This window comes from Vidua macroura (assembly GCF_024509145.1).
Source record: "Vidua macroura isolate BioBank_ID:100142 chromosome W unlocalized genomic scaffold, ASM2450914v1 whyW_random_scaffold_38, whole genome shotgun sequence".
Taxonomy (NCBI): domain Eukaryota; kingdom Metazoa; phylum Chordata; class Aves; order Passeriformes; family Viduidae; genus Vidua; species Vidua macroura.
In genome coordinates this window covers 1586915-1612764 of record NW_026530535.1, presented here as the reverse complement: position 1 = coordinate 1612764, position 25850 = coordinate 1586915, and the positions used below count along the sequence as shown (strand labels likewise).

Below are 25850 nucleotides of genomic sequence, written 5' to 3'. Positions count from 1 at the left end.
TTATACAACAGCCTTGTAACACAGCTAATGACCTGCTGTGGTAGAGCTATGAGATCATATTAATTTGTCAAAGTGGTCTGAATTATAAACAAAAAACTTTCCTTTGATCTAAATCTGATAGAAATTTTTAAGTGTCAAATTACCAGCAAAAAAATTCTCTGTAAAATTGCACAGAATTGAAAGACTTAATCACATTAAATAGTTGAAAGACTGTGAAGTAAACTACTCCATAAGTTAGGAAATAGCTAATTGCATCCAAATCAGGGAGAATTCCTATTGAGAAAATGCATATAGTAGCAAATAGGTACTTCCTTGAATTGGAGATTCTTCCTGCTTGACTTTATGTGCTATTATGTCAATTACCTGAACAGGTCTGTGTATATGTTACACATTCTGTGTTCATAGAAAGCTATTTTGCCTTGTCAGAGCTGAGGCTTCAAGGGAACGGGGATAGGAACTGGGTTTGCTCTGTCTGGAGGGAACAAAACTGAAAAGTGCTGAGGAACATTAGTGGGTTCTAATGGTATTCCAGATCAAAGGTGGAAAGTATTACATCTTCCTTAATTTTCGAGCACATGCAGTGCACTGTGACATAGCCTGTCTGTCGCTGATAATTTTTACCTGATAACTCTAATCTGTGTATACAACTTGGGAAAAAGGCAGACAGATCAAAGATCAGAGAACAAGGTACTGCTGGAGCTGCTTGTGATTGTGAGAACTTTCCTAAAAAATATGTTTCTGCAAAGTCTTGGGATTTTTATGGTTGCAAACATCTTACCCCTAGGTATATCAAGAGCAGGTATGTCTATATCTTAGGCTGCCGTGTTGTTTGGACAGTTGGAAGTAAACTAGACTCAGCAGTGCAGTACGTGACACTAGTTAATTTACTCTGTTTCTCAAAGCAACAACAGAATAAATTAAATCGTATGGAGCTTCATTAAGTACCTAAACTAGCTTGGAATTTCTGCATTGTCTGCAAATCCAGTTTAGAAACTGGTCACTTCAGGATACAGCCTTTAGCCTCCCAAATTCTCAAGATGGGACACAGTCTGGGGCACTATTGCAACTGAGTGTCACTGTGATGCACACCATTCCTCCAGTAGATCAATATTCTATATAGCAAGTATGGTAGATGCTATTTTGGCCAAAGGCAGAAACATGTAATTCTAAAGTTAAAAGCATGAATCTTTATAGCCTGGGATCAAGTTGAAAATGGCCAAATTCCCACTTCCTGTGTACTGGGACAAAAAATAAACACTAAAAATGGAATAGCTATTACGTTGTACATAAAACACCTCCACTTTTAGATACAATATCCACTGCAAAGTAAATTTCACATTCTCTGTTTAACCCACAGCAGGCAATCAACAACAGCAAGGTTTGTAGGCTTTGACATTTTGTTTTCTGCTTCAGACACTTAGGATGCAAGGTGTTAGCATAACTACTCCACACCAGCACTTAGGAAGGGGTTCAATACGGAGTGAAGAGTAGGTCACAAACCCGGGTATTAATTGGCTGCAGAGTAATGTTTCCTCACAGTATTCCCGGCCCCGGAACAGGACTGCAAGTCGCAGCAGTCACAGACAAGCTGATTCAGACAGGCGCGGCATGGCGCCCAAACTAGGGGATGTCCGAGTTACCTCGGCTCCAGCCGGCCTCAGGGCCCCAGCGACTCCCGCTCACCTCGCCCCGTGACGGGCAGCTTCTGCTGGCCGAGGCTTCCTCGGGCGGGCGGCGAGGCGAGGCGAGGCCAGCAGCCGGGGCCGCGCCCCTCAAGCCTAAGCTCCGCGGCGGGCGTCCAGCGCCCTCTCCAGGCCGGGCAGGCAGAGCGCCTTCGCTAGCCAGGGCGGGAGGCCGCGGCGCCGCTGGAGGCGGGGTCCCGACACTACGTCCTCCGCCCCAATTAAGTCCTGCCGATCACTCCATTTCTTCGCTCCCTGGCTATCTCTGGCTAGAACTCGGCGGTTGCCATTGGCTTAGCGGCCTCATCCGGGCACTCGGCGCAACGCTATTGCTCAGCTCAATCGTCCCAATATGGCGGAGGTGAGCGGGGAAAGTGGGCTGGGATGTCGGAATTCGGCTGGTTCCCTGCGGGGTCCCGCTGCTGGCGGGCCTTCTTCACCCGCCTCACCATCCCCTTAAAGCGCTTCTGGGATGGCTCGGCGACGTGGGGTGGCCAGCGAGGCGACCTGCAACGCTTAGACACTGGGAGCCTACGCGACTAGGCCTCACGGCGGGTGCCGCGCAGCGCGGGTCTCGAGTTCGCCGCCCGCGGGCGGCCGACAAGCCATGGCCAAGCGCGCGGTCGCCGCACCGAGCCCCGGAGGGCGCGGGATGGGCCAGTGGCAGCGCCGCCGCAGCGCGGACGGTGGAGAAACGCTCGGCGGGAGGGAGGAGAAGCGAGCCCTGGCCTGGCAGCGGGGAAGAGGCTGCTGGTCCGCCTCTCTCTGCCTGCCACTGTCATGTTCCGCCGGGGTCGGAAGGAGTGGGAGTGCCGGGTCAGGCGAGGCTCCTTAGGGGGTTTTTGCTAAAGGAGGAGGAAAAAATGAGAGCGATAGGTAGGGAACGAGCGAGAGAAGGAGGGATAGGAGAGGGTGAACACGATGGAGGGGCGAGTAGGGCGGGGGCTGGCGGGGGAAGGGAGCAGGTCCGGGGGAAAGGGGATGGGAGGGGCCATGAAATGGAGACTCCCTACCTGCTGCTGGGTTGGATGGAGTCCGTGTCTCACCTCACTCTTTTCTCTTCCTGCAGGCTTCCTTTGGGAGTTCGAGCCCAGGTTCGTCTTTGCCCACCTTCTGCCCCAGTACCTAGCCTGCTGCCTGCACGCTGCTCTCTCCTTTCTCCTCCTTCTCGAACTTACCTTCTGTTGCCTCGTAGCTCTCCTAATACTTCATGTAACTAACTGCCTGCCTGATTTTTAAGAGAAGGTGTGCTCTGGGGAGTTCTTCACTTACCTCTGGTTACAGTTAGTAATTGGCTGCTCAGAATCCAAAATGAAAATAAAGTTTTGTAGTATTTTTAAGACAGCATCTCAGTAAAGCCACGTAGCCTGGAGAGAGATCACTTCTGTTGCTGCTGCTAACTGCAGGGTTGTGTAAATTTTTGATTTATTGATAATATCAGAAAACATTTTAAATCATAATGATATGTAATTGTTAAGGTTTTAACTACTGTTAAGGTTCTTTGGAATATTTACACAAGGAAGCCTATTTAACATCAGCAGGGCTACTCCTGAAAAATATTTGGGGAACGCATTTGCTTCTGTATACCTGCTCTTGGCACTGGCTGAGCTCTAGTATGTAAGAACTAGAAGGGGAAACCAGAGGTGAAAGAGAAATATCCTAGTCTGGTTTTTTTTCTCCATCATGAAAGTCTTAAGAAAGTGAACACTGAAAAACAAAACAACCCTGCATTTCAGTAATTTTCATTGTAGAACACTGACATTGCTGTACAGAATATTTGCATCTTAAAAACTTGTTGAATATAGTGCTTTCTAACAAATGCAGTCAAAATAACAACAGTACCGTTTTATTACTTATGAGTATCCTCTTGGGTAATGAAAAAGTGTCTGTTGAACCACAGAGCTGTCATAATGACTTGTTAATTACTGTGATCCATTAGAAATGTTTTGTTATTTCTGGTATATTTCCCTCTATATTTCTTGAAACTGCTACGTTTGTTCTTCTTTTTTAGATCAATTATTAAGAATTAAATTAGTTTTATTAAAAAATCTCATCTGTGAGACTAATCTGAAGTGAGTCTTGCTGCTTATTTTGCTGTTTTTAGGAAACTGGTTTGCAACCTAAGTTAGCTGTTAATCAGTGAAAAGCTATGCTAGTTGCCATAAAAATAATATAAATAGAATCTGAGTCTATAAATCAGTGTCTTGCAGCATCTGAAATCTTGTGATATGTAGATGTTATACTTTAATGATGATTTCCAGGATCTTTAAAACAGTCTTTTATTCAGTAAAATATTAATTTGTTATCGTACTTTCTGAAACTTTGTTTCAGTAGTTTAGATACTTTTCCCAAGTACTCTATACTGCAAGAGAGGAAACTGCACCTATTACAGTACAAAAAGGGAAGGCCAGCTAAAATAGTTGAATTTGTTGGGTAGTTAAGAATTTGTTCCATTTATTCCATTGAGAGTTCTAACTATGTATGTAAAGACTCATGCAACCTTTTTTTTCCCTGTGTTGTAATTTCATATGTTGGTATAGAAAAAAAATTACTCAAATTAGGGTTTTTTGATAGTTGGCTCTTTATCCTCTGAGGATCATGACTTTGACCCTTCTGCTGAAATGCTGGTACATGATTATGATGATGAACGAACTCTTGATGAAGAGGAGGAAATGATGGAAGAAAACAAAAATTTCAGCTCTGAAATTGAAGATTTAGAAAAGGTAAGAGTGACTTACTCTCTCCTAAATGTCCCTATATGTTGTAGCTTTTTAGTGAAGACAACACTCAACCTGTTCTTTGGTTTGTATTGCATAATGCAATTTTCTGCAAAATGCCTTTGGATTTTTTTTTTTTTTAAGAAAAAAATATTGGGTTTGGTTAGGACATAGTGCTTCCTCACAGAAAGGCTGACCTTAGCTTCTCAAAGTTATTAGTGTTAAGTTCAGATCGGTCTTTTTCATTTAATAACTTTTTCACTTTAGAAAAGAAATTACTGAAGCAGATTTTAAAGTCTTCTTATCTAATATTGCTTGTCACTTCTAAGTTTTATAAGTTGGAAGTAAGTTTAAATTGTACATTAAGTGACAGCTAGCTGTGTTTCATTCTGTTGGTCAGATTTTGGTTTTCCAATCTGGAAGCACAGTCCTGTTTTGCACATTTTTCACATTCATTTGCTACATAAATTGTAGTTCTTTATCTCAGTTTCATCAGTTTGGCATTTGCTGGATGTACAAAATGACCAGCGTGCTCCTTGGCTTTTCCTATTCCTTTTTACATTCTTTAATTACATGTTTTTTCTGTTTCTACCTCTTGTTCATCTGGTTCAGTGCATCACCCATTTTAAATGCCTGCTGAATGCTAAATAGCCACAAACTGATGCTGCTTGCATTACCATTCAGTGACCCACTTACACCACTCAGCATAGCTGCAGATTTTGATCAACAGACTTCCAGGAAAGTGTAATTTTTAGCATTAAATAGGCGACTGTGCTTTTGTAGTCCATTTAAAAACAAATTTTTTTAACTTCTGGGGTTTTTGTTTTGGTTTTGCCTTGCTACCTTTTACAGTTATATTTTTGCTAATTATGAACTTGCAATTATAATAGCAAAGCAGCTTGCCAAGTCTGGTGGTTAAAATGGAGTTGGTACTTCACAAAATTATCTTATTGCTTCTATAAAAGAAGGAAAAAGAACTGAGAGCCACTCATCTTAAATACTTTAGTACTTTATGTCCCAATCCTGGAAAGACTTGGACACGAATTTGCATTTACCCATTGTGAAAAATCTTTGCAGGCCTAAGACCTTAGTTGATTAAAGCAAACAAGTAGCTTAATCAGTGTATAAGTTCAACAAGAAAAATTTTAAGGTAATGTAACTTTTAAAGGTATAAATTATTGGAAAATATTTCTAATTATTTGGTAACTTGAATCTGGTAACTAAACAAAATTTCCATGTTTTTTTTTATTAAATGTGTTAGGATGCAAGTATGATAAAATTTAGTAAAATAGTTTGATCAAAAGCTGTTGGAAAAAAAGAAGTTGTAAACTAAGCCTTTCTCTTGATTTTTGCTTCTGTATCCATTTTTCTCCTATTTCTGTACTGGTCTTGTCTGGGAGAGTTAATTTTCTTCCTAGTACTTAGTATGGGGCTATGCTTTGGATTTGTGCTTAAACAGTGTTGATAACACACTGATGTTGTAGTTATTGCAGAACAAAGCTTACACAGAGCCAAGGCCTTTTCTGCTTCTCACGCTGCCCTGCTGCTCAGGGACTGGCTGGGCATTGGTCAGTTCATGGTGAGCAATTGTTTTCATTTGGATAACTTGTGTTTCTTGGGGTTTACTTCCCCCCTCTTTTTATTTTTTCTTTTCCTTACAATATTTAAAAAATATTATATCTTTTTAAACATTAAACTGTCTTTATTTTAACACACAAGTTTCTTTTTCACTCATCCAATTCTCTTCCCCCCATCCCAATGGGAGAGAGGGAAGAAGCAGCTCTGTGATGTTTAGTTGCCATCCAGGGTTAAGACACAACAGGGCACAAATGGTTTGAGTTAACAGATTTGACCATAGCATTAGGAAGAATTTACATCTGTTATCATTTGCTGGTCATGATATTGATTTATCTGTTCTTGACATTAGCTTGTCTGATCTATGCCATGCTCTCTTTTTTTGCTGTACGTGTTCAAGATTGGTGTTGTATTTTGCAGTTTGCTAATGCTCTGTAGTGCTTAGTGATGTTTTGCCTGCAAGATTTATTATTAAAACACTGGCCTTGAGCTTAATCTGGTATTTGGGCTCTGTACTGAAGATTAATGTACTTCAGGTACCATCTCATGGAGACAATTAACAATTATACTTCTTCCACGGAGAGATTTTTTTGTGGAGGTAATACGGAATGGCACCTTCACCATCACCTTTTGTCATGTTTTCTCCCTTGTTACAATAATTCTTCAGTATCTTGAATATCCTTGGGTAGTCTAAATACTTCTATTTGTATTTCTTAGGAATATTACTTCATCTTTTCATGAGGTTAACAAGCTATTTAGGAATATGACCCAGGCCCTGTGGCAGTGTTGTTATGCATGGCAAGGCATGTATGTGGGAGAATATGGACAGGTGTCTGGAAAGGTTTACACCTCCAATGGTCTGGAACTTCTCTCCTGAACAAGTGCGGAATCCCGATGAAGTGATAGAATATATGGGGGGAAAGAAAAAGATGCCCTGGCTATTCCAAAGAGGCAGAAACAATGGAAGCAGAAGTCAACTTGTTTAGTAAGAGATGAAGAAGCTTCTCCTAACAGAGAGCAGGAGAACAAATCAGAAGAGGCAGCCTCAAAAAGAAATATTAGCAGTATATGAAGGAGTTCAAGCAGCTTCAGAAGTAGTTGGTACTGAAGCACCGCTCCTTTTGGCACCTCGATTTCCTGTGTTGGGCTGGATGTTCAAAGGCAGGGTCCCCTCTACACATCATGCAACTGATGCTACGTGGAGTAAGTGGGTTGCACTGATCAAACAATGGGTTTGAATGAGAAACCCCAACCGCCCAGGAATTCTGAAAGTGATTGTGAACTGGTCGAAACTTCAGTGTTGCCAAAGGAGGTGACTCGGGCTCAAGAGTCCCCACTATATAATAAACTACCAGAAAATGAAAAGCAATATGCCCTGTTTACAGATGGATCCTGTCATATTGTAGGAAAACATCAAAGTTGGAAAGCTGCCATGTGGAGTCCTACACGACGAGTTGTGGAAACTGCTGAAGGAGAAGGTGAATCAAGTCAGTTTGCAGAGGTGAAAGCCATCCAGCTGGCTACAAATATTGCTGAACAAGAAAAATGGCCAATACTTTATCTCTACACTGACTCAGGGATGGTGGCAAATGCCCTGTGGGGGTGGTTGCAGCGATGGAAGCAGGATAACTGGCAGTGCAGAGATAAACCCATCTGGGCTGCTGCATTGTGGCAAGATATTGCTGCTTGGGCAGAGAACCTGGTTGTGAAGGTATGTCACGTAGATGCTCATGTACTCAAGAGTCGGGCCACTGAAGAACATTGAAACAATAAGCAGGTGGATCAGGCTGCTGGGATTGAAGTGTCTCAGGTGGATCTGGACTGGGAACAGAAGGGTGACCTATTTATAGCTTGATGGGCCCATGGCACATTAGGATATATAGGAAGGGATGCAGCATACAAATGGGCTCATGATTGAGAGGTCAACTTGACTTGATGCCACTGCACAGGTTACCATGAGTGTTAAATATATGCCATGATCAAACAAGCCAAGTGGCTGAATGGTGGTGGGAAGCCACTGCTCAGGGACTAGCTGGGCATCAGTTGGTTGGTGGTGAGCAATTGTTTTCATTTGGATTATTTATCTTTCTTGGGTTTTATATACCTCTGTCTTGTTATGGTTCTTTTTTCTTCTATTTTCCTTGAATTAAAAAAAAAAAAGTTTATTTTTAATGATTAGACTGTCTTTATCTCAACTCATGAGTTTCTCACTTTTACCATTTCATTTCTCACCTCCATCCCACTGGGGAGGAGTGAGTGAGCAGCTGTGTGGTACTTAGTTGCTGCTTGGGGTTAAAATACAACACCTTCTCTACAGTAATTATAATATGTATTGTGCAGAAGATGGAAAGGGATAAAAGATTGCTACATTGGTTTATTTCTGTGGTGTTTTGCACAGTTGCAGGTGTAACTATATAGAACTAAAGTTTTCATGTTTTTCTGTGTTTCTTGTAAGGGGATTGTTAATGTTCCTAGTCTATCTTCTGTCTTGAAGAAAAATAGGCAAATCATGTTCTACAGTGTGAATCAGATAAGGAGCAAATTTTTAATAATTACTCTTTAGTTTCATCCACTAAACGGTTTTCTTCAGTAGTTTAATGGGGCTTCATTATATGCTGAGAGACACAGTTATGAATTATTTCAGTCTCATGCCTGAAAATATTTTAGATCTTTAATCAAGATTCCTGCTTTCAATTAAATGTTTCTTGTTTGTTTTTTACTTTTGTTTTTCAAAATATGTCTTATCCTTTTAGGCCTGAACTATTTACAAGTATTTGGCAATATGTTGAAATGTTTGTAAATCTTCTTGTATTAGGAAGGAAACATGCCGTTGGAAGATTTGCTGGCATTTTATGGCTATGAACCCACAATTCCAGTTATGGCTGGTTCCGGTGTGGATAGCTCTCCAAGTGAACTTGCAGATGAGCTTCCAGATATGACTCTAGATAAAGTAAGTCAGAACTGTTTTTCCCTGTATTACGGTTTAAAAGTAGAAATCCGTGTGACCTTAACTTATATTTCACTGTCTCTTGATGTTACAAAATACATATCTTTGTCAATTTCAACATAAAATTAAGAGTTACTGTACTAGTGGTGGACTTGGCAGTGTTAGGTTTATGGTTGGACTCAATGAACTTAAAGGTCTTTTCCAACCTAAATGATTCTGTGATTGTACTTTTAATTCTTTTTCAAAGATATTTAGGATCTGGATTGAATTATAATTATCACACAAATGCATAGCAACTTTAGTGGCATTATATTATTACAATTGAGAAATGAATAAGGTAGTGGTTCTTCTAAAACACATTCAGAGAACTTTAAATAGATTTCTTTTTTTTATTATTATTTTATAGAAGTGGGATTTTTTATGAAAAGTTCTGTATTTTATTTTAATGTATGCAATGTCCAGAAATAATAATTCTGGCTTCAAACATACATGTCATATATGAAACCTTTGTGGATAACTTGAAAAGTGCACTACTGGGTGCTTTGGGATGTTTCTTTCAAATGCATGTAATTTATAAAAATCTCATCTTTGGGGAGTGAGAGAGATTGTTCTCTGTGCAGTTACGATATGTATTGCATTGTTGAATATAGAAACACAAAACTACAGTTTTTATGATTCACAGGCTAACTTTGAATTCTGAGATGAATCTGATTGTTGGCTATAAGGCATGCAGCTAGTAGTTTGTATTATAAAATCTGTAGGTAGTAAGTACATGTCTTTTTTTTTTTTTACTTTCCATAAGTATGATGAAATTATAAACTCCACAGAAAGTTTAGTATAATGATGGCTCTGCACATCTTATTCTCATTAGGAGTCACCATTGTGTTGAGGCTACGGAAATGTACTTGGCTTCTTGTCTAATAAAGTTCTTTGCCTCCCTAATCACTATAGAGGAGTTCAATCATGTCTGGTAGTGGAGGAAGCATGTTCTTGCCCCCCCACTTTATTATATTTTGTCAGTTATCTGTAATTCTTCTCAGGAAAAAATATATGAAAGTCCCCATTACCCCCCCCCTCCCCCGCCGAATTTAAGGGGTATCTGTGATGCAAAGAATGACAGAATTTAACATGTTTCCACTCACTTTTTTATTTTAAAGCAGTTGGATGAACATCTGAGATTTGATGCTTGCAGGAGTTACTACTTGTGCATTTATTAGCTTTTTAATAGTGAACAGTCTGTTAAAATTGCTTATGGTAAAATAATTCATTTTAATAAATGAGGCAATTTGCTGAATCTAAATGCTCACCAGTTTATATTTAATAGTCTGTCTGAAGTTTTGGGTTTTTTTATTTTAATGATACAGGAGGAAATAGCTAAAGATCTCTTGTCAGGTGATGATGAAGAAACGCAGTCCTCTGCTGATGACTTGACACCATCAGTTACTTCACATGAGGCTACTGACTTCTTTCCTCGGCCATTAAGATGTAGGAAACCTAATTTTATGATAGTACTCATAAAGTCTTAGTATTTATTATAAACTGTATAGCTTTCTAGTTTAAAATATCAGAATTGCAGAGTGGAATTGAGAAACAGTGCTTTGCAGGATGTTGTACATGAATATTGTCTTTGGTTGGTATTATTGATTACCTAAAAGGCCTATATTTAATATGGTGCTCAAAGCACCAGCACAATTTTTCTAAAAATACAGTAGCTTTTCATAATGAATAGTTAATGTGTGTCAAGGAACACTCTTGGTAATTGTCTGTGCATTGGTGAATGGCATGAATATGTAACCTGTTCTTTTAAATTAGTGTTTCTCTACTAAAATGTTTGCTGCTACTTTTAAGCCAGTGACTCCTCTATTCAACCTATGGATGTGAACTGGAATTTGGTTTCTTTGTTATTATTTCCCTTCACATATTCAATGGTTTTCCATAGGAGTTCATGAGCCAGAGTGTTTTTATATGGGATGGGGCCTATGAACCCATGACCACCAAAATTTCACTACCCATGGAACTATTATGGGAAAGATCCAAGAACCATTGGTTCAATTATCCAACCTTGGCAAGATATTCCTCATTGCTCCAACTCTAGTACACCAGTGAACAAATGAACTGCAATAGACAGTGTGGAGGATTTTTATCACAATTTTAATTTGGCAAGTATTTTGAGCTTTTTCTGGGGGACTTCATCCCTCTAGAGAAAGGGGTTGATAAAGGGTATGTGCTGTCTCAATCATCAGCAACTGTAGCCCCTTTGCATGCTGCTGATTGTGTAATGTAAGGCATTTTTGAGAGAGATGAAAAAAACTTAACTAAAAAAGGGCATTATAATTTTTTAAGCAAACCCCAATCTTGCTGGCACTTAAACATTGCTTGTGAACTGTTAATGAATATGACACTGAAAGTGTGGCAACTTTATGGAAAGAATTATTGGCCCCTTCATCTTACTCAGGATTAAGAAACAGTCATGTTTGCTTTCAGCTATTGTGTTTTTTCTATCAGAATGTTGCTCTTTCTCTATTAGAACTTTTGATTGGGCATTTTAACATCAAATATCCACCATGTCAGGGAGGGAAATGTCAGTTTTCTGTGCTGTTGACAGTTCCATTTTTTTTTCTCATCCCTGTCCATTTCTCTTAAGATAACATTCAATTTTAAGATAAACATGTTTAACACAGGCCATTTTGTTAAATTTGGATTCACTGGAAAAAGTAATTGCATATTATTATCCAGGCATATTGCTCTTTCACGCATTCATGTTCGCTTCTTGCCTCTTTCTAACAGCAAAAAGAGATAGACTGGTGATTCTAGTAATGACTACAGAAGAGGAGCCTCAGTCTATCATCTTGGATATTGTCTTTGGTGTTGATGATTCTATTTAGTTGTGATGAAGCTAAAATTGAAACCCTATTTATGAACATGTTATTACTGAAAATTGAGAATATGAAATAGCTCTTATCAGAACTATAGATTCCATTCTGCTGGGGAGAAAATAAAAAATAGAATTACTTCAGAACCCAGAAGCACAGAGTTCCAAATTCTAAAATATGAGTTATTCTGTGGAGTACTGTATTTTAATTACTTGGAGTGCTCTGCTGTATTTCTTCCTAAGGAAAAAAATATTTAAGGGGAGTAAGCAGTCTTTTGTTATCTTTTGCTTATTCTGTTTTCTGTATATCTACTATATCTTTAGTCCTTGCTGAGGTAGCCTTGTTTAAAGGAATGTTTTGAATGTCAATTAAAACTTCAGATGAAAGGCTTCAGTAGGTAATAAAGACTTACCTTCAACTTTCTTTGTGATTAACCCATGGCTAAGGCATAGCCCTGGAAGTTTTCTGTTTTTCTCATACCTTTTCTATAAGGTGTAAGCATTTATTGAAGAAAATCAATGAAGAAAAATGATCTAATTTCCTTTTGACTGTTAGAAATATTGTCTTAGTTGCAATAGTGGTAAATGTTTCAATTCTGCAATATGCAAACACCAATGCTTTCTGACTTCATTCTAATTTGATAGAAATGTCGATCAACAGACTGGTGATGAGTGTCTTCCAGGATAAAAGTAGGGCTCCTTTCAAAAGTAAAGAATATCTTGTAGTTCTGTGTTTGAACTGAAAATTCTTCCTAGCTAAAACCAACTTATTTGTGTCTGAAGCAAACACTACGTGTGATGGAGATAAGGAATCAGATGGTGAAGACATAGAGGCAGACAATGGTAATTCATCTGAAGATTTGAGAAAGGTAATAACTATATTTTAAGAAAAAGAAAAAGTTAAGAAAACTTTTGCTATTAAAAAATGCATTAAAATTTATAGTACATATCTAAAATAGTACCTTAATTCTGAAATTATCTGCAAAATCCCATGTTAATGGACTTTGTAATGCTTCCATGCACAGAATATTAATATCCTTATGATTTTTGTTACATCTTCAGGAAATAAAGGTTGGTTCACAGTATCAGGCTGAAATTCCACCTTACCTTGGCAGATACAGTAGTAATGAAAAGGGTAAGTTATTCTGTTTTAGTTCTTATATTTATACATAGCAGCTGATGGAAAAAAGTTATTTAAATTTATAAGATAAATTCAATGACTTAGTTAAAAAACCCAAACCAACCAATCAAAAAACACCTAGTCAACTGAAGTAATACAACCACATAATTATATCTTAAAAGTGTGATTCTACAGCTTTGAGAGGATATTTTCGAGAAGACATAGGAGGATGGGTTACAGTGTTAATTCTGAAGTATCTAGCAATATTAGGAGGCAACAAACTGGGTCAAGAAGTAAATATTTGCATCAGGATATCATAACTGGGCTATGAACATGTAAGTTTGCATTGAAGATCTTCAGTATTTTTCTTTGCTTCTTTTTTAGCAAGCACGACAGTGTGGGTTACAAAATGGTTATGAAAAACAAAGCAATTAATTATTTGAATTTTCCATAGCATGAGTAGAAGATGTAGGTCTCAATATACCTTGTCTTTAAAAAAAAAAAAAAAAAAGATGTTTTAAGTATGATGTTATTGCTGTGTAAATGTAGGTTAAAAACTGAAATTGTGCCAGAGTAGAAGAAATAACTTTATTTAATAGATTTTTATTTGGTACCTTTAGAAACCTTCACTGGCTGGAAGCATTAGCAAATTAACATCTCTTATGTTGCTTAAGAGATCTATGGAAGTTTTCTATTTTCTATGATTTGAGCATGATGCTTATTGGTTGTAAGAAACAGAAGAGTGAAAACCAGTTTTATCTGAATAGTCCTTTTACTATTTACACATCTTGACTTCTCCTTGGTCAAGAACTAGAGAAGGGCCAATAACCAGAGGATGATCAGGAAGGCATTAATCTGACAACTTTCTCTGGAACAAGCTGGTGCAAGAGAGAACCAGAGATTTTTCACTGGCATAGCCAGGAGCAAAGAGGTAGCTACCAGATGGGGGAGCCTGAGGAGTTCCTCTTGAGAATATCAGGTATAGATTCCAGCAAAAAGTGTTGGGTTGTCTTGGTTGATAATGGAGTTTGAAGCTGAGCTCAGCAATGCTTGGAGAGGGTGGAAGATTCTGTAAAAGCCTCTTTTGTACTTCCTGAAGAGCTTGTGATGGCAAACAGGGGCTTATATTTCTGCTGTGAAGTCCCAGGTACTGAAATTGTGCTAGAAAGCAGTTCTGCTCTTCTATAAATCTTACACTTGTAACATATCTGTTTGAAAGCTTTCAGTGTTCTTAAGTCATAACAGAACTTTAGGAGGAGATGAAATTTTATTCTTCACCTTAGGTTAATATTCTTTCCTGCAGTTATATGAGAGATTTGAGAATCTTCATCTCTTCTAGTGGAACTGCCATTATACTTGGGTGTGTTTGAATTTAATAACTCTAATTTGTACTGCCAAGAGAGTACATAAAGCATTATGTGTAAACACATCTATTGATCAGAGTAAAGGATTTTGTTTAATCTAGAGTTTAAATGTGTGCATAGACAAGAGTTCAGGCCAACTCTTGAATATTTCCAATATATTTCAAATAAGCTACTTTAGAGGTGCATACATGATTTTAGTATTCTATGAAGGAGGACTATACATCCTGATTGCTTGTAAAATAGTTGATAACAGCATTCAGTTGTTAGTGAATGCTAAAAGAAATTACCACATTTAGACCTAGATTTCCATTCTGCTAAGTAAGTTTTAGAAAATTTTAGTTGAAAATGACCAATTAGCTGCCACCTCTTTTTTTTTATTTTATATGCAGTATTTGAAATATTAAAGTACACTTTTTATTGTAAACGATAGCTTATTTGTTGTAAACATTTGAATAAAACAGAGTGGTTTTGCTATTTTTTTAATATTAAGATTAATACATATGCATAATTTGACTTGAATCATCTACCTGTCAACAACCTGCTGCTCTGTAGAGATTCTGTCTCAAGAGCCAGTTCCTTATCTCATCCTCATGGAACCTGAATCTCTTCACCATACCACACTGCAGTCTCTCTCTAAGGATTTTGGGGAAAAAATGAGCTGCAATTTGAAAGTGGCATGACAGTGCTTGATTTTATTACTTCTGTATTCCTGTTCTTTGTGAAATAGCTTTTTATGTTCTAGCCTTAAAAGTGTCACACTTGCCATAAATTCTGTTTTAACAGCCTATGAAAATGAAGACCATTTACTTTGGAAACCTGATGTGATCTCAGAAAGTAAAGTTAAAGAATACCTTTTTGAAACCTCCTTAAGAGCAGGAAATGAAAATATGATTGGCAGAATTCCTGAAGGACTACATACACGTGACAATGAACAAGTATATTTTATATCCTGTTCCATTTGTGGCACATTGCTTTGTAATTAATGTGTTCTCTTTCTCTGCCTTGTATTATAAAGGCAGCAATATTTTTTTAATTGGATGTTACAGGGGTCAGGATCTTATTTGTAATTTTAAACACATGCTTAAAATTGAGTATTTGAATGTTTGCAGTGTGATCTATGATGTTTCAAATTGGCATGATGTTGACAAATCTAGTTTTTCTAATTATTGCATATAATGTTTTACATTTGCTTAATTAAACCTTGCCTTAACATTTGGATGGTTTTGCTTTTGATTATTTTAACATTTTCATCCTGTATAAAGATATAACCTCTTTTTACATTAGATATGTTCACTGAAAGGCTTGTTTCGGAAATTTATATAGGATATTTGGAAACTTTAACACTTTCTAAAGACTACTTCTATTTTATAGGCACTATATGAACTTCTCAAAAGTAGCCATAATGTTAAAGAAGCAATTGAGAGATACTGCTCAAATGGAAAGGCATCTCAGGGTAAGAGAGAGTATCTGCTTTTTAAGAAATATGTCTTTGGAGGGGGTAGAAAACACATGAGTAAAATTCAGATTAATAAGCACATCCCTTTCCATGATGTCTTTAGCACAGATTACTCATAGAATCATAGAATATGCTGAATTGGAAGAGAATCACAAGGATCATCAAAGTCCAACTCCTGGCCCTGCACAGGACACCCCAAAAATCCAACCAAATGCTCCTTGAGTTCTGGCAGCCTTGGGGCCATGAGCATTCCCTGGGGAGCCTGTTCCAGGGCCTGACCACCCTCTGGGTGAAGAACCTTTTCCTAATATCCAGCCCAAACCTCCCCTGATACAACTTCAGACCATTCCCTTGGGTCCTGTCACTGGTCACCAGAAAAGAGATCAGTACCTCCCCCTCCTCTTCCCCTCACAAAGAAGTTGTAGACTGCAATGAGGTCTGACCTCAGTCTCCTCCAGGCTGAACAACTGACCTCGGCTGCTCCTCGTACGGCTTCCCTCAAGGCCCTTCACCATCTTTGTTGCCCTCCTTTGGACACTAATACCTTTATATCTTTCTTATATTGTGGTGCCCAAAACTGCCCCCAGGACTCGAGGCGAGGCCACCCCAGTGCAGAGCAGACTGAGACAATCACCTCCCTTTGACTGGCTGGCAGTGCTGTGTCTGATGCACTCCAGGACACAGTTGGTCCTCCTGGCTGCCAGGGCACTGCTGACTCATATTCAACTTGCCATTGGCCAGGACCTGCCGGTCCCTTTCCGCAGCACTGCTTTCCAGCATCTCGTTCCCCAGTCTGTCTGTACATCCAGGGTTGCCCCATCCCAGGTGCACATTCCAGGACTTGCCCTTATCGAACTTGATACAGTTGGTGATTGCCCAGTCCTCTAATTGGTCAAGGTCTCTCTGCAAGGCCTCTCTGCCCTCAAGGGAGTCAACAGCTCTTCACAGTTTTGTATCATCTGCAAACTTACTTAGCATCCTTTCCAGTCCTGTGTCCAAGTCATTAATGAAGGTGTTGAAGAGCACTGGGCCTAAGATGGAGCCCTGTGGAACCCCACTAGTGGCAGGTGGCCAGTCTGATGTCACCCCATTCACTATAACCCTTCGTGCCCAACCCATGAGCCAGTTGCTCACCCATCGCATGATGTGTTTATCCAGCTGTGGGCTGGACATTTTGTCCAGAAGGATCCTGGGAAAAAACAGTATCAAAAGCTTTACTGAATCAAAAAAGATGACATCAACTGGCTTCCTTCGATCAACTAGGTGGGTAACCTTGTCATAAAAGGAAATCAGGTTTGATAAGCAGGACTTTTCTCTCATGAAGCTATGCTGGCTATGATTGCTGTGATCGATGACTGCATTGTCCTTCAGATATTTTTCAATAATTCCCATTAGGCATATAACTCAGATTAGGTATGATCTGACTGTTGGCCAGATGGAGATTTCTGCTAGAGAAGTTTGCAATTTGTATAAAGATTGCAGGATCAATTTTTACATCTTTTCTTTCCTTCTTTTTTCCATTTTTTTTTCTATTTTAAGAATGACACAGACTGAGGAGAAGGGGGGGGGAATTGTAATTTTGCTCCCATAAGACAGTTCTCCCCCACATTGCAGTACCTTTTTGAGATAATGATCAATTATAAACTAATGACATTTATGTGAGAAGCAGAACATAGCTGATAATGAGTGTGTTGTAGATGTCGGTGAACTTAATGGGAAGAATGATGATGTCTAATTCTATTTCAGAAGGCTGAATGATTGCTTTATTATAATTATGTTATAATATATTAATATGTTATATAAAAGAGGATACTAAATACTACATGCTACTTTCTTTAACTATCATATTTAACTAACTTACAACTCGTGACCCTGTTCTCCAGAGCCTAGACACAGGTGGATCTGATTGGCTCTCAGGCCTAAACAATCCACCATGATCTAACTAAGAGCTCACTCCAGGTAAACAATTCTCCAAACACATTCCACAAGAGAAAAACATAGAGCAGAAATAGAAATTGTTTCCTCTTTCATTTCTCTCTGTGCACCTCAATAAAAAATCTTAAGAGAGAGAGAAATGTGCTTACCACAGAGTGAGCCCCACTCTTCATCACTGTGCTAACATTGTGCTATGTCAACCCCAAACTTGGTTCTACTGTATAATTCTCTAGGTCTATGGTAGAGTGTGGAGAGTTTTGCTTGAGTTTACAGTGGAAAACAATTTTGTTTGTCCCTAACTTTATTATTCCCTTAAATAAAAATTAGTGTATCATTTAGCAAAGAGTTCTTTGTCCTGTAGTTTGACACATGTTCCATAAAGCAGAAATGGCCTATGAGGCCTGGTATAAGTTTGTATTCTGGCAGCTATTCCTTACTCAGAACTGGATCTAAGGAGAAATTGAATGTTTCTGTGTTAGGTGCTCTGAAAGCTTAAGTATCTAAGATAAAAGTGAAGGGAACAATAAGGAATATCAGAGCAGTGTTTCAGAAAGCTCTTTTATGAGAGATTGTGTGTTAGAGACCCAAATTCTGTCTTAAGGACTAGTGCTCATCCTCTCCCGGACCCCAAGTCAGATGGAGTTTATATCCTCATTAAAAATGGTAGAGGATTATAATACTGTTGATACCTGTCTCTTAGAATAATCATTGTGCAATGATCTATACCCACTGAAGTTCACTGCTATTCTCAATATGCATTAAAAATCTACATCTCCCAAGATAATTTCATAACAGTGAGACTTTACATGTGGATCTCCTCTTTGAAGCTTGAGAATTCTGTAGTAAGGAGTGCAAAATTAATGGACTTGTAGTGGAATGATTATCACCTTCATCTGAAAGCAGCAAGGTCTTTGTTCCAGTGTCTGCTTGCAGAAATGCTTTGAAATGTGATTGTTGGTTGGTTTTTGTTATCCACCCTCATTGGCTTTAAATGACAACTGAACAGATCACTACTATGAATGTAAGATGCCCAAAATATCCCTCCTTTATTATATATAGATACAAAGCCATAATCAAGATAGGGAAGCAACAATACTTGAGACAAAACTGACCTACTCAAATAGTTTGAGCTACTTTGTTTTAAAGCTTTTATTCCTTTTTAGTGGGTTTTGCTTTTGTTTAATTTGTAAAACTAAAATTCACTTCTGTCTTTAAAAAGTCAGAGGTTGTTCCTTCACTCTTTTGTTCCAACAGTCACTGTATCTGATGCAAGAAGGAATATTCAGAAAAATAATGATAACAAATCTTGGGGGTTTTTTAATGACAAACTTCTTAAGAAATAATAAATGAAGTCTTTTGAATGTCCTTTGCCCTCCAGGGTGAAATACTTCAGTAATCAAACTCTTATGAGTCTTTATAAGCAGGAATACTAGATTTCAGGTAGGATATCTTTACATTAGAGGAAAGGACATGGGTCAAAATAACTGAACTATTGCATTTTTTTTAGAGTGTGTTTGGATGTTCAGGCATTAGCAACACAAAGATTAGTGAGTGAAAATAAGTTTATCATGCTGCTTTTGCAATTGTCTAGAAGAGATGACAGCATGGACAGAAGAAGAATGCAGAAGCTTTGAACATGCACTTCTGATTTACGGGAAAGACTTTCATCTCATACAGAAAAACAAGGTTAGTATTTTACAGTTAAATGAAAGAATTGGTAGATGATATGATGCTGAATGTTTGCAAAAGCAATGCTTTTTCAGAAGCTATGCAAAAGAGTGAAATAAGAGCCAACATATTAAAACCAGCTTGGTGTTTCCATGCTAATTTTGCCTCTGATACCATTGGAAAAGCTAGGTGTTGCAACATGAGTCAATATATTGTCTTTGAAATCAACTCATGTTGATATTGCTTCCATATATGCATTTATGTTAAAATTTAGATTAAATGTCTGCCTCTCCTAGAGGTATATTATGTTCATACCATGTCTGTGAGAGGGGGAAATACATCTTTAATTATTTTTGTCACTCAGAAGGTGTAATTCTACAGAAATGGGCTTTGTGTTTTCAAAAAGTGTAGTCATCCATCAGTACTCTGGTTTCTGACCAACAAAGGAGTTCTAATCTTTATCTGAATTGCTTCTGATTAACTCCTCTGTGCCTGAAGATTAGGAATTGGACTTTTCTTTTTTTTTATTAAGTAAATGTATAATTTGGTACAGTTGCCAGTATGTGTGTTTCCAAATTTTCTGTACATGTCCTGTATGTTTTGATACCACCACCTTGAGGTTTCGTACTGGCTGTGACTGGGATAGAGTTAATTTTCCTTATAGTAGCTAGTATGGGCTATGCTTTGGACTTGTGCTGGAAACAGTGTTGATAAGACACTAATGTTTTAGTTATTGCTGAGCAGAGCTTATGTAGAGTCTCAGCCTTTTCTCCTCAGACTATCCTGCCAGTGAGGAGGCTGGGGGTGCACAAGGAGTTGGGAGGGGACACAGCTGGGACAGCTGACCCCAAATAACAGGGGGGTGTTCCAGACCATATGACATCCTGCTCAGTAATAAAACTGGGGGGGGAAGGTTGGTGGGTGGGGGCTGCTGTGGCTTGAGAACTGGCTGGGCATCAATTGGTTGATGGTGAACAGTTGGGTTTTTATGCATTGCTTGTTTTTCTTGGGTTTTATTTTCTTCTTTTTTAGCTTTTTTTTTTAATTAGTAAACTGTCTATCTCAAACCATGAGTTTTCTCACTTTTGCCCCTCTAATTCTTCCCCCTGATCCCACTGGAGGGAGGAAGTGAGCAAGCAGCTCTGCGGTGCTTAGTTGCTGGTGGGGTTTAAACCACAAGTCTTTTTTTTTAGGAGACTGGTGCTTTTGTTGTATTTCAGTTAAACTTTATAGGGTTGTGGTTGCTGTTCAACAACAGTCAATTAATCCTGTTCAACACTTGGCTTAACCTGTCCAATGCTAAATATCTGGGTGGTTCAATTTTTAAATGGACCTTACCCGTAAACAGTAATTCACCAGCGATACAAATAAATAATTTTAAAATATTTTTTCCAAAGTGCAACAAAGCATATGAGTTGGTCTGTCACTATGGACCAGAATTTTCCAAGTACCCAATGTCTTTTCTGCTTCACTTCTCTTGGGTCATTCAGTTGCTCAGTGTTTTACTTCTTAACAGAGTCTGTCCCATAGTTATAAAATTGCTTTGTAAGTTATGAATTGAAATGCTTCAGATGTAGATACAGTTTCAGTCTAATTTAAAAAAACAAACCTAAACAACAATAATGCATACAATAGAACAGATGTAGCAATTATTTAGAAAATAATATACTGTTTCAGTTGGATGGGACCTACAAGGATCATCTAGTCCAACTGCTTGACCACTTCATGGCTTGCCAAAAGTTCCAGCATGTTTCTAAGGGCATTGTCCAAATGCCTCTTAAACAATGACAGGCTGAGGAATCAACCACCTCTCTAGGAAGTCCATTCCAGTGTTTGACCACCCTCTTGGTAAAGAAATTTAAAACTGTAGATCTCTTTTTCAGATCCTCTGATTTAATTTGTTTGTTACAGATACTAGAACAGTAAAAGGAACAATATTACAGGAATATGGGGACTGGGGAGATGACAAAACATAATGCTTTGCATTTATCTTGTCAGTTCTTCTCGCCTTCTTTTAGGTAAGAACCAGAACAGTTGCTGAGTGTGTGGCTTTCTATTACATGTGGAAAAAGTCAGAACGTTATGATTACTTTGCTCAGCAAACAAGATTTGGAAAGAAGAGATATAACCATCATCCTGGAGTTACGTAAGTAAAATGTCCTTAGAATATGTTTTCTGTTGCAAATTGTAAATGTAAAAGATAAGTTTTTCTTCCCATCATTGCAGTGTAAAGCTGCAGTGGCTATGGCAACTGAGAATAAATCCATCATCATTTTTAGGCCTTGTTTTCCTATTAAATAACCTATTATGAATGCCGTATTCTTAAAGGGACTACATGGATCGTTTGGTAGATGAAGCAGAAGCTCTTGGTGGAGCAGTACATTCTTCAGCCTTAACATCTAATACTCGAACAGAAAGCATTCCTGATCAACAGCTAAGCATTCTGAACTCTATCACTGCCAATGAGTTGACAGGTAAATCAAGGGAAAAAAACCAAAGAAAACCCACACCTTTTTTGTTGTAACTATACAAACAACTATTTAATTCACATTTTATGTTCATCTGTTTTCCAGCACTGCCAAATACTGTAGCTACAGTCTGTCACAGTCACACTTCAGCTGTGAACTGCCTGGATGATGCCTTCCCTCCTGTGGACAGCTTACCCCAAGCACCGGTAGTTAATCATGTGCCTGTTGGAACAGAAGAATTGCTTAACTTGCCTAGCAATGGTGAAAGTGATTGTTTTAATTTATTTGAGACTGGCTTTTATCACTCAGAGTTAAACCCAAGGAACATGTGCAGTGAGGAGACAGAAAGACCTGCAAAGAGACTGAAAATGGGGATTGCTGTCCCAGAATCTTTCATGAATGATGTCTCTGTAAATAACCTTGGTGTGGACTTTGAGAACCACACACACCATATTGCCAGTGCCAAAATGGCTGTTTCAGTGGCTGACTTCAGCAGTCTATCTGCAAATGAGACAAATGGTTTTATAAATACCCATACTCTTCACCAACATACTGCCCTTCATTCAGAATGACTGTGGAAAGCTAAACAAAGAGTGGGTACTTTATGCAGTAGTAGTAAACTTGATGGGAACTATCAGGTTTGCTTAGTCTTTCACTGGAAGTTTGAACTTTGACATCAGTGATGTCTTTTTATGTACAGAACTATATCTTGATTTACCAAGAGTAATTTCTTTTTTCAGTCCATAAATGTGGAAATGTTTGGCAGAGTTTGGAACTAAGAGAACTCTGTGGTGCAGCTTTAGGCTCTGCTTCAAATTTATTTTAAAGCCTGTAGAGAGAGGCCACCATTTTAAAACCAGCACAGAAGTTCTGAACTGATTGGAGTGGCTTTTTAGTCAAAATTACTTTTGCCATAATGGATGCAGTGTAATAACAGTTTTTACAGGTACCGTTCCTGATCCCTGCTCAATGTAGCATTTTATTTTAATTTTTTTTTCTTATAAAGGCAGGGATGGATTTCTTTAACTTAAACTGCACAAACATACAAGGATATTTTTTAAATGGAACCTTCTCTCATGTGATACTAAACTAGAGCACTTCAGTTTAAAAACACCAGCAATTTCATCTTGGTGGAAGCTACCACAAGGGACATAACATGAATAAATTATGAAGACCTACACTTGGAGGCTGTTGCAAAATTATAGGCCATGGCTACCTTACACAGAAGTAATTATGCTGCCAGAGGTATCTGTGTACTTTAAACTTACTGGCTTAAACTGATATATTTTAGGCTATTGTAGTAAGATGAGTTTTGTCCACAACTTTGAAGATTAATGCACCTGTGTAACTTAACTTTCCTAAGACAGCTGCTGTATAAAGCTACAGTCTGCACACCTTAGGATTTACCACTAAACGAACAGTCTGCATTTTGGAAGACAAATTGTTTGGAGCACTGCAATTCAATGTGTTACAGTTTTGAGGGGCTATCTAGTTTATATAGAAGTAGTAGAACCTTGAAGTATGTATTTGAAAGTTTCTCTTCGGTGTGGATTGCATTTATTTATTTAGCAAGTCATTAGCTCAAAAATAGCACTTCACTACTTTTGGTCAAATAGAAAAGGATGAGTAAAAATGTCTCCCATAAAAGCAACTATTTAAACTCAATAATTTTTTATTTTGACCATTGAGTGCAATTTAGCCATTCATTAAGTTTTCTTTAAAATGTTAGCTCTAATTCTTGTAGGAGAACATCAGTAGGATTACCGGATTACCCCTTTCCCTCCATACTTTTTCTTTGCATTGTTCATATTACAAATTTAATTGCCACAAACTTGTTTTAATAATTAAGTGATTAGGCTTGCATTGATGATATTTGTAATAGTTGCTTCAAGGTTATGCTGAGTAATTAGGAAGTAGTTACTTAAATATTTGAAAGGGAAGAGGGTATTTATTATGCTTACTGTGAATTGCATTGACATCCTGAGTTATGGATGCAGTGTATGGAGTTTTCTTTACAGCACTGCAATGAAGATTACTTTAAAGCATTTATGCAGTAGCACATTTATCATAGTAAATTAGTTTAGCACAGTGGACACAAGTAAAGATAATTTTGTAATCAGTTCTTAACTTATGCATCTGAAATATGGAATTCTAGTAAGTACACAATAAATAATGGATAGCCTTGGCCTTGTGTTGTATTCTGACATTTTTAGCCAAGTTGTCAGTTTCTTGCTGCTGTGTTTTGTGCTGAACTGTGTACCTTGTTTCTTTTCTTTATGAATCAACATATTTTATGTAATTTTGTAAAATGCTGGTCATAATCCTTCATTGTTATGCATTCAGGTCTATGGGTTTACAGTGAGTGGCTGGTCTGTATAAAAATCATTATACAAAGATGATTGAATGCTTATAACAGTTGCGTTTAAATGAACATGCCCATTCTCATTAGCTGATGCAGTAATATATTCAATTAATCTATGCATTGCTGGGCTCTTAATGTAGACAGATACTTGTCTAAGGCTTGGGTTGTCAGCAAGTTGAATGGACACTTTAGTTATTTAATAAAGACTTTTGACCAAAATTCAGAAAATTATGGGAGAAAAATTAATTTCAGCTAGTCTAATAGATTTTTAAATGCTGATCTTATTTAGCTTGTTGGCTAGCTAGCTGTTATTGTTTACTTTTAATTCCTTGTTAAAATGAGGCAATAATTTGCAAGATTTTGTAAATATTTAGTTCTTCATATCTTTTTAGATATCTATTTCAATATTTTCTGACTACTTGTGTGTATAGTAACATTTTTGTGCATGCTTGATGTGACATTCATAAATTTGTACCACGATAACTTTATCCATGTAAAATAGCTATTTATTGAATTTTTCATTTAGAAGCTGGACTTAATTATTTTTCTCTCAGTTGAAACGTTTAAAATGGAGAACTTGTTACTGTTTATTAAAAGAATTGTCTTTTGAAAGTCAGCACGACAACAACTGAATTGCAACCATATGAAGAAATTATATTGCCTTGGTTCTTTGATGGTGAAGCACAATTCTTATAACAAACTGTGATGAATTCTTTGTCGTCTGCTATACTTGTTTTTCATACAAACAAACCAAAAATCCATAATGGGAAATTGCAGTGTTGGTAAATGTATCCTTTTAATGTACAAGGAATCTGAAGGGGATAGCTGATTCATTTAGAAGTGTAACTTAGTGCTGTGATTATAGCAATATTTTTACATTGGCTACTCATATATCATCTCCTCATGTTAGGTTTTTAAAGGTTTAGTTTTCCTCTTGCCATGGTTAAAGTAGTAAATTGTGTACTATTAGGTCAATGAATTGTGTAATTGTTTCCTGTTTTTAACTTTTAAAACTGAGGATCAAAAATGTATAAAAACTTCAGATCAAGTAGAACATAGTGATAGTACTTAATTTAACCAAAGTCTTTAGGTAAGTATTTCAACTTTGAATGTAAACTAATGTATAAACTGACCAACAGGGACACTTTGCCCAGCACTACAAGCACATTGTCTACAGATGGGGAAATGAAATACAGTAATTTATAAAATAATGACAAGGTTACTATTTTTTTATTCCTATTTTTCATTGGAAGAAGGAAAATACTATCAATTGTAAAATACAGAAGGTATGGTTATAGTCCTCTTAATAAAACAGATTCCAGTTATTCAAAGTACCTTGTGCATAACAACAAATTTTGTGACAATCGGGACATGATTTTAATATCAGATGTTCAAGAGGAAGTCGCTATTGTTGCATTGGTTTTAATATTTGTACATAAACACTGATTTTTATTTTTTTTTAGCATTATTTTCTATTTGTTGTACTTTAATACCTGGTGTACAATTCCAGAAATAAATGTCTGGGAACTTTTCTTTATTTGTGATGCAGATATATGAAAAGCTTGGTTAGCTACTTTCTTTTCAGAAATACACAGCAATACCTCTGAACACATTTTAAGATACTCTGGGTCCTCCTGAAGTGCACACTACCACTCTATAAGCAGTTGGGAGAAGTCTCACATAC

At 37.6% G+C, this 25850-nt stretch overlaps 1 protein-coding gene across 3 annotated transcripts; it reads left to right on the top strand.

Annotated features, from left to right (window-relative positions):
- The first annotated feature begins 1886 nt into the window (after positions 1 to 1886).
- On the top strand, positions 1887 to 25703 carry LOC128822728 (mesoderm induction early response protein 3-like). 3 transcript variants are annotated; one of them, XM_054004541.1, is made up of 13 exons: positions 1887 to 2043; positions 2752 to 2776; positions 4257 to 4405; positions 8790 to 8924; positions 10286 to 10406; positions 12577 to 12662; positions 12856 to 12928; positions 15061 to 15212; positions 15649 to 15730; positions 19263 to 19354; positions 21355 to 21482; positions 21665 to 21810; positions 21910 to 25703. In XM_054004541.1, the coding sequence occupies exons 1-13, from the start codon at positions 2035 to 2037 to the stop codon at positions 22374 to 22376; spliced, it is 1665 nt and encodes a 554-aa protein (XP_053860516.1). In that variant the 5' UTR covers positions 1887 to 2034; the 3' UTR covers positions 22377 to 25703. The 3 variants fall into 3 exon arrangements, with proteins under 3 accessions (XP_053860516.1, XP_053860515.1, XP_053860514.1); XM_054004540.1 differs by having other exon boundaries at positions 19260 to 19354; XM_054004539.1 differs by lacking the exons at positions 1887 to 2043; positions 2752 to 2776; positions 4257 to 4405 and adding an exon at positions 7368 to 7685 and having other exon boundaries at positions 19260 to 19354.
- The last annotated feature ends 147 nt before the right edge of the window (positions 25704 to 25850 follow it).